This window comes from Xiphophorus couchianus, chromosome 7, assembly GCF_001444195.1.
Source record: "Xiphophorus couchianus chromosome 7, X_couchianus-1.0, whole genome shotgun sequence".
Lineage (NCBI taxonomy): Eukaryota > Metazoa > Chordata > Actinopteri > Cyprinodontiformes > Poeciliidae > Xiphophorus > Xiphophorus couchianus.
The window spans coordinates 32727538-32745552 of NC_040234.1; the positions used below are offsets into that span (position 1 = coordinate 32727538).

Sequence of the window (18015 nt, forward strand, 5' to 3'; positions counted from 1 at the left end):
TGTCTTATTGTTTTTTGCAGAGGTACCAAGTCCACCACTGAAACTTGGAGTTGCAAATGTCACTAAAGACAGTGTTACACTTGCCTGGACAAGACCAGAATATGATGGTGGAAGCAGGGTCACTGGTTACCTCATTGATGCTGTAGAGAAGGGTCAGACCAAGTGGGTGAAATGTGCAACTGTGAGGACCTTGACTCATATCATTAAGAGCCTCAGAGAAGGGGCTGAATACTTCTTCAGAGTTCGTGCTGAAAACCATGCTGGACTCAGTGAACCTAAGGAGATGATTGTTCCAGTTATTGTCAAGGAGATACATGGTAAATTTTCTTTCTTTATTTTAAAATTAAAAAAAACATAATTTGTTTTTTGTTTTAGTAAATTTCACTATTTTAGACATATTAAAAGTTTGGTGCTTAGTCAGATAAGTGTGTATTAATTTTAAGATATATTTTATCAATCTTGATAGTCTTGTATTGTTTTTTTTAACAGAGGCTCCAGAGTTTGACTTAAAGAACTACCCCAAGAATACAGTATATGTAAAAGCAGGATCTGACCTGACTTTTGAGATTCCTCTTACTGGAAAACCCATGCCAAAGGTGACAATATCCAAAAACAATGTTGTCATCAAAGGGTCCAAGAGACTTCTGACAGAAGTGACTCCTGATAGCCTATTTATAACTCTAAGTGAAAGCGTTTCAAGTGATGCTGGAAAATATGAAGTCACTGCCTCAAATGCAGGGGGAACAACCAAGATCTCTCTTATTTTCATTGTGCTGGATAAACCTGGACCTCCAGTTGGTCCAGTTCAGATTGGAGAGGTTGGAGAGACCACAGTATGTCTAAAATGGGATCCTCCAGCATATGATGGTGGAAGTCCTGTTACCAACTATGTTGTTCTGAAACGTGAAACAAGTACTCCCGCTTGGGTAGAGGTGTCAACTAACATCGCCAGGAGTGCTATCAAGGTGAATAAGCTAACCAAGGGGGAGGAGTATCAGTTCAGAATCAAGGCCGAGAATCGCTATGGTCTAAGCAACCACATTGACAGTAAACCAGTCATGATCCAACTACCTTACAGTAAGTCATTGAGTCAATTTAATAAAGATTTTTCATCTGATTTTATGACTCATTATTCTTTCTTAACTGCTTTAACAAAATGTTGGTGTCTTTCAGTAATCCCGGGTCCTCCATCCACCCCATGGGTTAGCTTTGTTTCCAGAGAGAGTTTGACAGTGTGCTGGAATGAGCCAGTCACTGATGGCGGAAGCCCTGTAATTGGATATCACCTTCAAATGAAAGAGAGAAGCAGCAGCATCTGGCAGAAGGTTAATAAAACAGCAATACCAGGAAACCAGTGGCGAGTTACAAATATCTGTCCAGGCCTCATCTATGAATTCAAGGTAGCAGCTGAAAATGCTGCTGGTATCGGAAAGATGAGCAAGACATCTGAAGAGGTGCTTGCGATTGATGCCTGTGGTAAGTCTTTAATTTCATAGTTTTATTTTATCCTTATCAGACATGTTCAGTGTATACATAATTTTATATCTAATGTTGGCAGATTTCTAATACACATAGTATCCAAAGCTACTTTTAATGTATCCCTTTTCTTCCTTTGACTTGGATGTTTTCCACATTGATGTTGTAGAGCCCCCAGCAAATGTTCGTGTCACAGAAGTCACAAAGAACTCTGTCAGCCTGACTTGGCAGAAACCACCATTTGATGGAGGCAGTAAGATAACTGGCTACAGTGTGGAGAGAAGGGAAGCTCCTAATGGCAGATGGGTGAAAGCCAACTTTACAAACATCATTGAATTGGGCTTCACTGCATATGGACTCACTCAAGATGAATCTTATGAGTTCAGAGTTTATGCTAAGAATGCTGTTGGATCTGTCAGCAACCCTTCTCTTATTGCTGGCCCCGTCACCTGTGTTGATGCATGTGGTAGGTTATGGATTCAATTTTGCATATTTATGTTTTGTTGATAACTGTGATTGATATTTACAAATATTTTTTATAGGTGCCCCAGCTATTGATCTTCCTCCTGAGTATCTGGATGTGGTCCAGTATAAAGCTGGGGCTTCAGTAAAACTGAGAGTAGGAATTATTGCCAAGCCTCTGCCAACTATTGTGTGGCTCAAGGATGGAAAGGAGCTGATAACCTCTTCTACTGTGTCTGTTGAAAGCACAACAGACTCCTCTGCTGTTCTGATTAAGGATGCAACTCGCTTTGACACAGGCTCATATGAGATTAAGATCAAAAATGTTTTGGGATCAGCTTCTGCTACAATCAGGATTGAAATCCTTGGTACGTTAAACACTTAAATTTCTGCTGAGATCTCCTTATTTTATGAATCATCCAGTTTGTCAGAGGTTGATACAGAGATATACAGTTGATGATCATGTGTCTTTTGACTCTCCTTTTAGACAAACCTGGACCCCCCTCTGGCCTTATCAATTTCAACTCCATAACAGCAGACCGGATAATCTTCAGCTGGGAACCAGTTCCAGAGTCTGACCAGGGAGGTTCCAAAGTTACCCACTATGTTATTGAGAAGCGTGAAACCAGCAGAGTGGTCTGGTCAACTGTTTCAGATAGATATGAGAATACACACATCACAGTCGGAAAATTGGTGCGTGGAAATGAGTATGTTTTCAGAGTGATGGGAGTTAACAAATTTGGAGTTGGAGAGCCACTCGAGTCTGAACCGGTCATCGCTAAGAATGCCTTTGGTGAGTTTTTTGTTCTATTACAATAAAGTTAATCCTTTCCTCATCAGTCACTACTAAGTATCCTATTTTTCCTTCTGTTTATTCTCACATTTATTTCATTATTGGCTGTCATTTTCATTTCATTTGCCTTAATATTTAATTTTGTCTTTTTCTAAAGTAACTCCTGGCCAGCCTCATACTCCGGAAGTAAACACGGCCACCAAGACCACGATGCTAGTAGAATGGGACAAACCTGGAGTGGATGGTGGTAGCCCTGTGATTGGCTATTATCTAGAGAGACGGGATAAGAAGAGCTTGCGCTGGATCAGAGTGTATAAAGATCCTATTACTGACATCAAACAGATGGTGTACCACCTGACAGAAGGAAATGAGTATCAATATCGTGTCTGTGCCATTAACAAAGCTGGGGAGGGACCATTCTCTGATGTGTCAGACTATTATAAGGCTGCTGACCCAGTTGGTATGTGAAAAATAATTTTAAAAACAAATAATCAGACTTAAGCTACTCATTAAAATCTAATGATTTTAATTTCACAGATCCACCAGATGAGCCTTGCAAGCTAAAGGTTGTGGACTCAACAAAGACATCCATCACCCTGGGTTGGTCTAAGCCTGAATGGGATGGAGGTAGTGAGGTTACCAGCTATATGGTGGAGAAGCTTGTTGAAGGAGAGAAAGACTGGGCCATGGTTACTTCTAAGGGTGAGGTTAAGACTACAGAGTACACAGTTCACAATCTAAAACCAGATACAAACTACTTCTTCAGAGTCTCTGCCATGAACTGTGCTGGCCGTGGAGAACCTTTAGAGATGACTGAGCCTGTGCAGGCCAAAGATATCCTGGGTAATTTAAAAAGAATATTGAAAATTGCTTACATGTCTTGTTTGTGTTTTGTCAATCTGTGTAACACTGTAAATTTGTATGCCCTTCACAGAGGAAGCACAGATTGACTCAGATGTTGCCATGAGAACTCACTATATTGTCAAAGCTGGTAAAGATGTGGAGTTGTCTGTTCCATTGAAGGGCAGACCTGCTCCCACTGCTTCCTGGAGCAAAGGAGAAGAATGCGTAGATCGCAATCCCAAATATGAGTTCCATCACTCAGACACAACAACTGTGCTCATCATGCGTGAAGTGACCAGACTTGACACTGGAAAGTACACAGTCAAGATAGAGAATGGTGTCGGAGAACCAAAAACACTATCTCTATCTGTGAAGGTACAGGATACCCCAGCTCAGTGCAGAAACTTGGTTATGAAGGATGTTACCCGTGGAAAAGTCACCCTCTGCTGGGACCCTCCACTTCTTGATGGTGGTGCTGAGATCACAAACTACATTGTTGAGAAGAGGGACTCCTCTAAGAGATCATACTCTGCAGTGACAAACAAATGCACAAATACTACATACACTATTGAAGATCTCTCAGAAAAGACAACTTTCTTCTTCCGCGTCTTAGCAGAAAATGAGAATGGCATTGGTGATCCATGTGAAACACAGGAACCTGTCAAGGCTACAGAAACTCCAGGACCAGTCAAAGAAATTTCTATGAAAGATTCATCTAAGACCTCTGTGACACTACAGTGGCTAAAGCCTGATTATGATGGAGGCAGCATCATCTCTGACTATGTCATTGAGATAAAGCTGAAGGATGAGGAGTGGTCAATGGGAGCAGTCAGCAGACAATGTGAATCTGAGGTCAAGAAACTCAAGGAGCACTCTGAGGTGTTCTTCAGAGTTGCAGCCAGAAATGAGAAGGGACAGGGTGATTTTGTTGAGCATGGCCCTATCAAGGTCATTGACTACATCATCACTCCTGAGGCAGACCTCAGAGAATACCCAGGCGGTAGCCTCAGTGTCCGTTTGGGTCATAATGTGCATATTGAGTTGCCATACAGAGGCAAGCCTAGACCTGCTGTGCAGTGGTTAAAGGACAGTCTGCCTCTGAAGGAAAGTGACCAAGTTCGATTTAAGACAACTGAAAACAAAGCCACTCTAATGATTAAGAATGTAAAGAAGGAGAATGAAGGCAAATACACCCTGAGTCTTGACAACAAGGTCAACAGGAAATCCTTCCACATCTTTGTCATTACTCTTGGTCCACCATCAAAGCCAGTTGGACCCATTCGCCTGGATGAAGTCAGAGCTGACAATATCATGATCTCCTGGGATGAGCCTAATGATGATGGTGGGGGAGCCATTACTTGTTACACAGTGGAGAAACGTGACACCTCCCAATCTAACTGGAAGATGGCTTCCTCCCATGTTGAGAGTACTCAGTTTAGAGTCCCCAATTTGATCAAGGGTGTCCAATACCAGTTCAGAGTGTGTGCTGAAAACCGATATGGTGTGAGTGAACCTCTAATCTCACAAATGGTTATTGCTAAGCACCAATTCAGACCTCCAGGACCACCAGGAAAACCAGTTGTTTATAATGTTACTAATGATGGCATGACAATCCAGTGGGAAAAACCAATCTATGATGGTGGAACTCCCATCCAGGGATACCATGTGGAGAAAAAAGAAAAGAATAGCATCATGTGGCAAAAAGTGAACACTGTTCTTATAAAAGAAATGGATTACAGGATTTTGGAACTCATAGAAGGTCTTGAGTACTCTTTTAGAGTCTATGCTCAAAATGATGCTGGCTTTAGCCGAATGAGTGATGAAAGCAAGCCAACAATGGCTGTGAGTCCTGTTGGTAAGTCTTTGTGAAAATAATACAACATTATACATCCCTTTTGTTGGAATTGTGTTTAGCATGATAGTGTATTAAATCTAATATAAATGCAATGTTTTTTAGACCCACCTGGCCAACCTGATTACACCGATGTAACCAGTGACTCAGTAACACTAAAATGGGATGCCCCTAAACGTGATGGCGGTAGCAAGATAACAAGTTACAGCATTGAGAAACGTCAAGGACACGGTCGCTGGTTCAAGGCCAATCTGACTGAAGTACATGACTGCCAGTACACTGTCACAGGGTTGACAACAAATGAGCGCTACGAGTTCAGAGTCATTGCTAGAAATGCTATAGGCATTGTCAGTCCCCCATCCAACTCCTCTGGTTTTATTGCTGTACGAAGTGAAAATGGTGAGTTGCAAAAAATGTAAATATATTACACTAAAACTAATAGGTCTAATGTATGCACACCAGTTTTTACATTAATGTAACATTCAAAAACCAACTTACTATTTTTTACTGCTACACATTAAAAACTAACATTAATTTTCTTCAATCAGCTCCTCCAAATATTGAGTTTGGGCCCGAGTACTTTGAGGGTTTGACAGTAAAGGCAGGAGATAACATCCGGGTGAAAGTGACCGTCACTGGACGCCCAGTTCCGAAAGTTGTCTGGTTCAAAGATGATGTGGAGATTACCAAAAAGATGATGGACATCATTACTGTTCCTGGATCCAGCACTCTGTTTGTCCGAGATGCTGACCGCACACATCGTGGCCTATACACTGTAGAAGCTACCAATGGATCCGGAACCAAAAAGGAGACTATTCTAATTCAAGTACAAGGTAATACCAATATTATTTAGTCTGGTGATTAAATGCTTTTTTGCCAGTGTGCTTTTTATTTATCCTTCTATTCTGTTTTATTTTAATTATCTCCATGTGACTCTGTAATACAGACACACCAGGGGAGCCAGTAGGACCAATCACCTTCACAAATATTTCAGAGGGCAAGTGCACTCTGTCTTGGAACCCACCAGAAAATGATGGCTGCTCTGAGATTACACATTACATCATTGAAAAACGGGAAACTGCCAAAATTTCCTGGGCCTTAGTGTCTGATGAATGTAAGGAGTGTACTTTTAATGCAACCAAGCTCATCAAGTCCAATGAGTACCAGTTCAGGGTGTCTGCAGTTAACAAGTTTGGTGTTGGTAGACCCCTGGAATCCAGTCCTATCATTGCACAACTGCAATACAGTAAGTGGAAAATTTCCAAAGCTTTGAAAATATACAGAATATTTTCTACATTTTCTAGATTCTACTTAAATTGTTCATTTTCATTTAATCATTGAGCTCCAAAATGTTTTCTTCCAGCAACTCCTGATGCCCCAGGAACTCCTGATGCCACTGAGGTGACAGGAGAGAGCATAACACTGTCCTGGACTTCTCCAACATCTGATGGAGGCAACCCTATTCAGCATTATATTTTAGAGAAAAGAGAAAAGAAAACCGTTCGGTTTTACAAGGTGATTACCAAAAAACCTATCATTGAATGCGCTCACAAGGTGCTTAACCTATCAGAAGATATGGAATATGAGTTCCGAGTCATGGCTGTCAACGACGCTGGCTTTGGGCCTCCTAGCAACATCTCTTTGCCAATCAAGGCTGCTGAACCTAAAGACATTCCATGTGCTCCATCTGTGGTTTGTGTGTCAGACTCCACAAACACTTCCATTAGTTTGGAATGGACCAAACCAGTTGATGATGGAGGCATGGAGATCATTGGCTACATCATTGAAATGGTGAAGGGAGAAGGCACTGAATGGAAGAGAGTAAATGAGGAACTTGTGTCAGAAACTAATTATGTGGTGACAGGTTTACAGACAGGAGCTGAGTACAAATTCCATGTTGCAGCAGTTAATCATGTAGGCAGAGGTGAAGACAAGGAGATTCCAGAACCTGTTCAGGCTGTTGATAGGTTAACACCACCACAGGTGGATATTGATGCCACATTTAAACAGACACACATAGTCAAGGCTGGAGGTTCTATATGTTTGGGCATTCACTTCAGAGGAAAGCCCATTCCTTCTGCTACATGGGTGAAGGAGGAAGGAGAACTAAGCGGAATGTCAGAGATCACAACTATTGATGGTTACAGCTCTTTAAGCATCGAAAACTGCTCTAGATATGACACAGGCAAATACACAGTCAACCTGGAGAATTCCAGTGGTAGTAAGGCTGTTGCCTTTGTGGTAAAAGTAATGGATACACCTGGACCGCCACAGGCCGTAGCTTTCAAGGAAGTCTCCAGAGGATCAGTCACACTTGTCTGGGAGCCACCTGTCAATGACGGTGGAGCTCGTATTCATCACTATATTGTTGAGCGGCGTGAGGCTAGTCGACGGACATGGCAGCAATCTGGTGGCAAATGCACACAGGGTATTCTCAAGATCCAGGACCTGCTGGAGGGAGTTCCTTATTTCTTCAGAGTCTCAGCTGAAAACCACCATGGTCTGGGTGAGGCCTTTGAGTTAACTGAACCAGTCATTGCCACAGCAGAGCCATCATCTCCAAAAAGACTGGATATCCTCGATACTACAGATAATTCTGTGTTACTAGGCTGGTTGAAGCCAGAACATGATGGTGGCAGCCGCATTCAGTGTTATGTTATTGAGGCTAGACCAAAGGATGGAGACAAATGGGTAGTGGTTGGAAACACCAAGAATCTTACCTTTGCTGTTGAAAAGCTCAATAAGGGTGATGAGTATGACTTCCGTGTGAAGGCTAAAAATGAAGCTGGTTATAGTTTACCAAAGAAAACTCTGGCGCCCGTGCTGGTAAAGGAGCCTCACATTGAGCCTGCTGCTGACCTTAGTGAGATACCCAACCAGCTTGTCACATGCAGGTCTGGCGGCACATTCACCATCGATGTTCCTATCATTGGTAGACCTGCTCCTAAGGTCTCATGGAAGTTGGAAGAAATGAAACTAAAGAACTCAGACAGAGTCACCATCAAAGTATCTAAAGACAGAGCTAGTATCTCAGTCAAAGAAGCCATGAGAGGAGATGGAGGAAAATACTATCTTACGCTGGAAAATGTAACAGGAACCAAGACATTTACGGTCGAAGTTAACGTTACAGGTAGACCAAGTCCTCCATCTGGACCAATTGAAATTTCTTCCATCACCTCTGAGTCCTGCGTTGTTAATTGGCAACCACCTGAGGATGATGGTGGCACTGACATCACCAACTACATTGTGGAGAAGCGTGAATCTGGCTCCACAGCTTGGCAGTTGATCAACTCTAGTGTGAAGCGCACATCTCTTCATGTTAGTCACCTGACCAAATATATGCAATACACATTCAGAATCTCAGCTGAGAACCGATTTGGGGTCAGCAAGCCCACTGAGTCCGAGACGATCGTTGCAGAACATCCCTTCTGTAAGTGTTGCCCTCAACTTTTTTCTTTCTTTGAAAATATGTGGTTTTATACTACATTAATAAATATAAAAATAATTAATAATATAATGTGTGATCTTTGTTGAATTACACTGTAATTACTAAACTCTTTTTTTTAAATACAGCACCTCCAGGACCTCCAACAAAACCTTCAGTATTTAATGTCACAGCAAACACAATGACCCTAAGATGGGAGGAACCCTACCATGATGGTGGAAGCAAGGTGACAGGCTACTGGATTGAAAAGAAGGAGAGAAACAATATATTGTGGGTTAGGGAAAATAAGATCCCATGCTTTGAATGCTACTACAAGGTGGAAGGCCTAGTTGAAGGCCTGGAATACCAGTTCAGGATCTATGCCATGAACAGTGCAGGACTCAGCAAAGCCAGTGAGGCCTCTAAGGGAGCAGTTGCTCAAAATCCAGTTGGTACGTTTTGCCAGTAGTATAATGTTACACATAGTATGATGTTTTTCTGCTAAGAAATGTGTTGTTCTATCCTATCTGACATTATCTAACATTATCTGACAATAATCTTTTGACTGTCATTTAGATCCACCAAGTAAACCTGAAGTCACCAAGGTTACAAGAACCACTGTCTCCTTGAAATGGTCAGCTCCATTGAATGATGGCGGTAGTCCAATTGTTGGCTACATCATCGAACGAAAGCCCTACACTTTGACAGGCGAGGGCCGCTGGCTCAAGTGTAACTACACCAATGTAACAGATCATTTCTTCACCGTTACTGCCCTTGGAGAGGGAGAGGCCTATGAATTTAGGGTGATTGCAAAAAATGCCAACCAAGTCTTCAGCACACCATCTGAATCCACAGGGTCTGTGCAGTGCAAGACTGATTTTGGTAAGAGTTTATTCCATTGAAATCTTCAATACTCTGTTAAGCATAATTTCAGACATGATAGTTAGATAGAACTGCATTGGTTTTATTTTGTGCAATGTCAGTTTGAACATAGTAACAGCCAGACCATGACCAAGATACATCTGAATATGAGAACAGTAAAACTGAAGTGACAGTTGATAATTGTCAAATTTATTTCCACTTAACAGAACCACCAAAGGCCAATTTGGACAGCAAACTTCTCTCTGAAACTGTAATGGTCAGAGCTGGTTCAGACCTGGTTCTGGATGCTGCAGTGGGAGGTAGACCTGATCCAAAGGCTTTCTGGTCCAAGGGCAACAGGGAATTGGAGATGTGTGAAAAGTATCACCTGCAGTACACCCCTACCAGAGCTATGGCCATTATTAAATTTTGTGACAGAGATGATACTGGGAAATACATCCTAACAGTCAGAAACGTGAGTGGAACCAAGACTGCAGAGGTCAATGTCAAAGTGCTTGGTAAGTTTTTTGTTTATTTGTTTACCATCTGAATTATTTGTAATTTGATAACTCTTGGCACATTTTTGCAAAGTGACTTACTCTAAATATGTCTGTTTTTGACTAGACACACCTGGAGTGTGCGAAGGCAACATTGAAATCAGCAAAATAACAGAAGAGTCATGCACTCTAAGCTGGAAGCCTCCTCTTGAGGATGGCGGAGATGACATTACACACTACATTGTAGAGAGGCGTGATACCAATAGGCTGAACTGGGTGATCATGAATGCTGAGTGCAAGGAGCTGACATGCAACATCACTGGTCTGTTCAAGAACACAGAGTATTTGTTCAGAGTTCGTGGAGTCAACAAGTATGGTTCCGGCGTTTACCTCCAGTCACAGCCGATGGTGGCCAAAAACACATTCAGTAAGTACAAGTGAAACTATTGAAAACAAATCCCTAAATGTGAGGATTCAAAATATCAAAATGCCAGTTTAATTTAACCAGGATTCTGTTGTCTATTCTATTGTCTCAAGGTATTTAAACTACAATCAAAAAGACTAATCTTACCAAAGAGGAATGCATGAAACAAATCAGCTCATTACCACTAAAGTCTCTTTTTGTTATCTATTCCTTAGCTGTTCCCACTCCTCCTGGAGCCCCAGAGATTCTAGTTTCAGGAAAGGATTTTGCCACTATAGAGTGGCTAAAGCCAGAAAATGATGGTGGTAGCCCAATAACTCATTACCTAGTTGAAAGACATGAGAAAAAGAGTGCCCGCTGGGTAAAGGTGAACAAGGATGGTGCTCACCTGGATACCACTCTAAAGGTGGCCGGTTTGACTGAAGGAAACATCTATCAGTTCAGAGTGACAGCCATTAACAAGGCCGGCGAGAGTGAACCCAGTGAGGTTTCTCTCTATGTCGTCTGCAGAGTGCCAACGAGTAAGTTTCATCATTGCTTTGAATAACATGTCACTGAAGATGTCAATGACCTTCATATTAACTTTAATCTATAAGTGTCATGATAGTTTTCAAAGACGGTAGTAGAGAGTAAAACCATATGTTATTAGTAAATAATTTAGAAGAGCTCATATAAACTGACCTACCTTTTCATAGGCACTCCTGCACCTCCTTCTATTCCTCGAATCATCGACACCCATGCTGACAGCATTAGCCTTGCTTGGTCTCGACCTGTGGAAGATGGAGGTGCTGATGTGATTGGCTACATTCTGGAGATGCAGGAAGCTGGGGCAGAGGAGTGGAAGAAGGCCCATGAAAAGACCTTGCGTGCTGCAGAGTATGTGGTGACTGGACTTTCTGCAGGCAAGAAGTATTGTTTCAGAGTGGCTGGTATCAACGTCAATGGTACAGGAGACTTTAGTGAACCATGTGCCGAGACTGAGCCAGTGGAAAGAATTGGTAAATATTTTAACAGGCCTCAGAAAATAAGTATAAATATCTGCTGATTTCATTGATTTGTTTGCATTTGTCCCACAAAAGAAAATGTTGTGTACACAAAAAACGTTCCTTAGATCTGAATTTTGCAACTCATCATCTATCTCTTACAGAACCTCCCGATTTTGAGCTCCACGATGACCTCAAAAAGACAATCTGTTTGCGCGCTGGTGGCTCCCTCCGCCTTTTTGTCAGTGTCACAGGCCGTCCTGCCCCTACCATAACATGGAGCAAACCTGGTGTTGACCTCCATAATAGAGGCTTCATTGAGGTCACAAACAAATCCACCACTCTCATAATTGACAAGGTTCATCGCTATGATGCTGGCAAGTACACGCTGTTGGCTGAGAACACTGCTGGGAAGCAGGAAGTCAGTATTCTTGTCAAGGTTTATGGTATGTTAATATTACTATCTATAAATTATTTTATTTAATTGTTTGATTTCCATTATATATTTTATATTGTTTTTATAAAGTTAACCCAATTTTTGAAAGTTTGTATTTTGACTAGAGACACATTTATATTCTTAGACACACCTGGACCAACTGGGCCAATCAAGATGAAAGAGCTCACTAAGGACTCTGCCACCATTTCCTGGGAAGCCCCAGCTGTGGATGGTGGTGCTCCTGTCAATAACTACATCATTGAAAGACGAGAGGCCTCAATGAGAGCCTACAAGACAGTAACTTCCAAGTGCAGTAAAACTTCCTATAAGATTGATAATCTGATGGAGGGAATGCTATATTACTTCCGTGTCCTCCCTGAAAACATTTATGGAATTGGAGAGCCCTGCGAGACTCCAGATGTCATCTTGGTTTGTGAAGTTCCTCTTCCACCACATAAGTTTGAGGTGACAGATGTCACCAAGAGCACAGTCACTCTGTCTTGGGAAAAGCCAGAGCATGATGGTGGCAGTAGGTTGACAAGCTACATCATTGAAGCTTGCAAGTTTGGTACTGACAAGTGGATGAAGGTGGCAACACTGAAGCTCACAGATTTTGAACACACCATAGAGAAACTGAATGAGAAAGAACAATATTTGTTCAGAATTAAAGCTGTCAACAGCAGAGGAGCCAGTGAGCCAAAAGAACTTGTTGCTGCTGTCACTGTCCAGGAACAGAGAGGTAACAAAAGAGCAAAGCTCTACTACCCTTATTTTCATTTAAATCATTTCATAATTAAGATGTAGTGCAACATTCTGGCTGTTAATACTTCTCACTGAGGCAAAAAACGTGTCTTTTTCTTTTAGTGATGCCTGCGGTAGATATGGCCAGCATTCCCCAGAAGGTTGTTAATGTTTTGGCTGGTAAGACATTGGAGCTGGACCTACCAATCATTGGCAGGCCTCCTCCTGTTTCATCCTGGTATTTTGCGGACAACAAGATAAAGATAACAGATCGGGTGAAGGTCAAAAGCACTGGCAAGTTCTCCAAGCTAACTGTGTCTGACACAACCATTAATGACAGCGGTGACTACATACTTGAAGTCAAGAATGTTGTTGGAGTCATCACTGAGGTCATCAAGGTCATCATTCTCTGTAAGAAATTTTTCCAGCTATCATTTATTTATTCATTCATTACTGTATTAATAGCTAAGTCAGCACCAACCACATAGCAGACATTTAATATTTAGTTAACGATTGTAGTCCACTTGAAGTTTGTGTGCCGTGAAAATATTATTATAACCTGCAGGACACGTGTAAACTGACCATCATTTCTCTTTCTTCACTTTTTCAGCTAAACCAGATGAACCAAACGGGCCTATACGATTTGATGAGATTGATGCCACTACAGTCACCTGCAGCTGGGATCCCCCAGTCAGAGATGGTGGAGCTCCCATTAGTGGTTATTTAGTAGAACAGCGTGATGCTCACAGACCTGGCTGGGTGACTGTTTCTGACTCTGTGAGCAGACCATTGTTCAGGTTTGAGAACCTCATTGAGGGAGATGAATATGTCTTCCGTGCAGCTGCTGTGAATCGCTATGGCACCGGAGAGTTCCTCCAGTCTGAGATTGTCACTTGTAGGAGCTTGAAAAGTAAGACTCTTAACCTTAGCTATACATTATACTCTTGCTGTATAATGCAGACCAGTATTATATGACAGCAGCAAAATGGTAACACTAGTTTCCTCTACAGATGTGCCTGGACCTCCTGGTCGTCCAATTACCTTTGATGTGTCTCGTGATGGAATGACTGTGGCTTGGGAGCCACCAGATGAAGACGGTGGTCTTGAGGTTTCTGGATACATCATTGAGCGCAAAGAAGTAAGGGCTGACCGATGGGTGCGTGCAAACAAGAACCCTGTCACTATGACCAGGTACAGGTCAACTGGGTTGATTGAAGGCCTGGAATATGAACATAGAATCACAGCCATTAATGCAAGAGGCCTGAGCAAGCCAAGCTTGCCATCCAAACCAGCAGTAGCAACAGATCCCATTGGTAAGCAAAAATTAAGAAGACTTTAATATATACTTGGTTAAAGTTGAAAAAAAATCCCATAATTTAAAGTGTTGTCAAAATGAGAAGTAATATTAAGCATAACTTAAGAAAGTCACAACATCTGGCATATGTTTTTTTCCCGTGCAGATCCACCCGGCTGTCCTCAAAACCCAAGAATCACAGAAACTACCAAGTCATCTGTGTCGCTTGCTTGGAGTCCACCTGATGATGAGGGAGATGCTAGAGTAGATGGTTATTTGATTGAAATGCAGAAGGTGGGCTCTGTGGCCTGGATCAAGTGCAACACCACGCCATCTCTCATATGCGAGTACACGCTGACCAACATGCCCCAAGGAGAGGAGTTCAAATTCCGTGTAATGGCTTGTAATGCTGGTGGTTCTGGAGAACCTGCAGAAGTACCAGGAACGGTCAAAGTAACAGAAATGCTTGGTAGGAAACCACATTTACAACTGTGCAATCAGGTTTATGAGATAAAACAATTGCTCAGAAAAACTAAGTTTTTGCAAAATTATTGTTTTTCAGAATCTCCTGATTATGAACTGGAGTTGAAATACAAAGATGTGTACGTTGTCCGTCATGGAGGAGTGGTTAGACTCTCCGTACCCATTAAAGGCAAACCCCTTCCAACTTGTAAATGGTCAAAGGATACTGGAGCTATCGCTGTGAAGGCTATGATTGCCTCCACCGAGGACTCCAGTGAGTTGGTGATAAAGGGAGCAGAGAGGAGTGACTCTGGTCTGTATGAGCTCCTGCTGGAAAATAAGGTTGGAAAGAAGAAAGCCCAGATTAAGGTCAGAGTCATCGGCCGCTCAAGTGCTCCAGAGGGACCAATGGTCTTTGAGGAAATCCAAGCCAACTCTGTAAAGGTCTCTTGGAAGCCACCCAAGGATGATGGTGGCTCAGAGATTCTTGGCTACATTGTAGAAAGGCGTGAAGCAGCCAGAAATGCCTGGTACACCGTGGACTCTAGAGTAACGGAGACCCAGCTTGTTGTTAAGGGCTTAAAAGAAGGAACAGAATACCACTTCAAAGTTACTGCTGAAAACTCATTTGGCATCAGTGCATCTCTAAAATCTGAACAACCACTGGTACCAAAGACTCCTCTCTGTAAGTTTTGTTTTCTGCAAACCAACTGTCTTTGACAAGCTTTAAATTATGTATTTTATTTACAAAACTTTATCTGCTTTCACAATTAGGTCCTCCTGAGCCTTCAACTGCCCCCCCTGAGATAATGGATGTTACCAAAAGCTCAGTGGCACTTGCCTGGTCCAGACCAAAGGATGATGGAGGATCTGCCATTAATGGTTATTTTGTTGAGTACAAGGAGGTTTCCACTGAGACATGGATCCGCCATGAGACCAAGATCACCTCTACTATGTTTACTATACATGGACTTACTCCTGATACAGACTACCAATTCCGCATTATTGCTGTTAACGATATAGGTGAAAGTGAGGCTGGTCCAGCATCTGATCCTGTCACATGCAAAGATCCATTTGGTGAGTATTGTGTGCTGATAAAGTTCCACATAGGATTTATGTAGTCATTACTATTTAGCAATTACATCATTAAAAAAAATTATTGCTTAATTAATCTAGTGTTAAGTCCAAATAATGTTTAGGACTAAAAATGTTTTAAACAATGTTTTTATTTCAGGAGATAAAAACAATGGTTAGTAAATATAGTAATTAGTACTGGTAGATATTAGCATAGTTTCTCCTTTAGTTTTTCTGTTAGAGAATTCAAAAGAATATAGACAATGTAAAGAACAAATTTGACTTAATGTTTTTTCACAGACAAGCCCAGTCAACCAGGAGAGATTGACACAGTGAATGTAAGTAACAACTTTATTACTATTTGCTGGCAACCTCCTGAGTGTGATGGCGGAAAGGAAGTCCTGGGCTACTGGGTTGAGTACAGAAAATCTATTGAAAGCACCTGGAAGAAGTGCAATAAACAGAGGGTTAAGGAAAAGGAATTCACCATGGTAGGCCTGGCTGAGGCCACTGAATATGAGTTCAGAGTCTTTGCTGAGAATGAAACAGGAATGAGTAGACCCCGTAGGACTGCCACATGCATCAAGACGAAACTAATAGGTGAGTGCAGCTGAATACAGTTTATAACATTATTAAACACAGGATGTTTCATTGTTTCATTAAGTTGTTTTTACCAACAGCTGAAAGTAAACCAAGCCTTAGGAAAGAAATGGATGAAGCCACTGCCAAGCTTGGCCAGCCTGCTGTCATGAAATGCCAGATTGTTGGCCGACCTGTTCCAGAAATTAAGTGGTATCACGCTGGAAAGGAAATTGTTGAGTCCCGCAAGTATGAGATGAGCTCTGACGGCCGCAACCACTCCCTGTCTATCATGACAGACCAGCAGGAAGATGAAGGAGAATATACTTGCAAGGCAGTGAATGAAGCAGGAGATGTTGAGACCACTGGCATTCTAGTGTTGGAGGCTGCTCCATCCTTCCACCCCGATTACCCACTTAAGGAAACATATTATGCTGGACTGGGAACAACTCTACGCATCCATGTTGTTTATATTGGTCGTCCTCAGCCAAAGATCATGTGGCTGCATGGAGCTAAGACACTGGAAAACACAGAGGAAATTAGCATTGAGACCACTGAGCACTACACACACCTAGTAGTAAAGAACGCCCAGCGCCGAGTGAATGGAGGAAAATATAGGATCAGACTGCATAACCACTTTGGCAGGGCTGACACTGCATTCAATGTTGAAATTTATGGTATGTGAATTAAATTGTTTTTAGTACTGTACAAAAACCTGCAGTGATAATAGGAATACGATCAGATTTCTGTACAATAACATCCTGTACCTTTGTCCACAGACAAACCTGATATACCTCAGGGACCCATTGTCCTGGATGCCCTCCTTAAGAATTCTGTCATTATCAGCTGGAAACCGCCCAAGGATGATGGAGGCTGTATGATCACCAACTATATTGTAGAAAAAAGAGAAGACAAGGAGGGCATGGAGTGGGAACTTGTGTCTTCCTCCATTAACAGCACATCTTGCCGTGTTCCCAACCTCATCGACAGTGCTGGATACTTTTTCCGTGTTTATGCCCAGAATAGATATGGCAACAGTGAGCCACTGGAGCTAATCTCTCCCATCCTGATCAAGAGCCAACTGGGTAAGACAATGTCACATTTTATTTCACAAGGAACAAAGAAATTGTTTTACAACCTAAACTTTATTGCAAAAAAGTTGACAAGTGTTTCCTTAATATATGTCCACAGAGAGACCATCACCACCTTTGTCACCAGTTGTTTCTGGTATCACTAAGGATTCCTGTGTGGTTTCCTGGAAGCCCCCACTAAGCGATGGGGGATCTAAGATCAAGAGCTATTGCCTTGAAAAGAAACATAAAAAAGATAAGAAGGAATGGACTGAATGGACTCCAGTTACCACAGATGAGATCAAGCAAACTGTATTCTCTGTCAAGCACCTAACTGAGGGCATAGAATACATCTTCCGTGTCAAGTGTGAAAACCTTGGAGGAGAAAGTGATTACAGTGAGGAGACCCCTGCCATCATACCTGCAACTGCCATAGATGTCCGTGCTCCTGCCTTCAAGGAGGAGCTGAGGAACATGAGTGTCAAATACAAGAGCAATGCTACCCTTGTGTGCAAGATTACAGGACAGCCTAAGCCTGTGATTAAATGGTTTAGACGAGGAAAGGAGATCCAATCAGATGGAAAGAAGATCAAGATCCAGGAGTTTAAGGGAGGATACCACCAGCTGGTCATCACTGAGGCTGATGAGGAAGACTCCACTGTTTATCAGATCAGAGCCACCAACCAAGGGGGCTCAATATGTGCTACAGTCTCTCTAGATGTTGAAAGTAAGCTTAAAACACTT

At 42.1% G+C, this 18015-nt stretch overlaps 1 protein-coding gene across 15 annotated transcripts in view; it reads left to right on the plus strand.

Annotated features, from left to right (window-relative positions):
- ttn.1 (titin, tandem duplicate 1) overlaps window positions 1–18015 on the plus strand; it is a 155829-nt gene that overhangs the window by 129016 nt on the left and 8798 nt on the right. For all 15 annotated transcript variants that reach the window (XM_028024207.1, XM_028024211.1, XM_028024213.1 and 12 more), the window contains 31 exons: window positions 21–317; window positions 490–1077; window positions 1174–1476; window positions 1646–1942; window positions 2019–2306; window positions 2426–2731; window positions 2889–3191; window positions 3269–3574; window positions 3666–5429; window positions 5532–5825; window positions 5975–6259; window positions 6373–6672; window positions 6790–8856; window positions 9000–9302; window positions 9427–9732; window positions 9939–10229; window positions 10336–10635; window positions 10848–11153; window positions 11328–11630; window positions 11780–12061; window positions 12197–12790; window positions 12916–13203; window positions 13403–13702; window positions 13803–14105; window positions 14253–14555; window positions 14649–15233; window positions 15323–15625; window positions 15923–16222; window positions 16303–16878; window positions 16981–17286; window positions 17393–17998. In XM_028024207.1, the coding sequence (XP_027880008.1) occupies window positions 21–317; window positions 490–1077; window positions 1174–1476; window positions 1646–1942; window positions 2019–2306; window positions 2426–2731; window positions 2889–3191; window positions 3269–3574; window positions 3666–5429; window positions 5532–5825; window positions 5975–6259; window positions 6373–6672; window positions 6790–8856; window positions 9000–9302; window positions 9427–9732; window positions 9939–10229; window positions 10336–10635; window positions 10848–11153; window positions 11328–11630; window positions 11780–12061; window positions 12197–12790; window positions 12916–13203; window positions 13403–13702; window positions 13803–14105; window positions 14253–14555; window positions 14649–15233; window positions 15323–15625; window positions 15923–16222; window positions 16303–16878; window positions 16981–17286; window positions 17393–17998 (13953 nt within the window). The remainder of the gene's footprint in view (window positions 1–20; window positions 318–489; window positions 1078–1173; window positions 1477–1645; window positions 1943–2018; window positions 2307–2425; window positions 2732–2888; window positions 3192–3268; window positions 3575–3665; window positions 5430–5531; window positions 5826–5974; window positions 6260–6372; window positions 6673–6789; window positions 8857–8999; window positions 9303–9426; window positions 9733–9938; window positions 10230–10335; window positions 10636–10847; window positions 11154–11327; window positions 11631–11779; window positions 12062–12196; window positions 12791–12915; window positions 13204–13402; window positions 13703–13802; window positions 14106–14252; window positions 14556–14648; window positions 15234–15322; window positions 15626–15922; window positions 16223–16302; window positions 16879–16980; window positions 17287–17392; window positions 17999–18015) is intronic.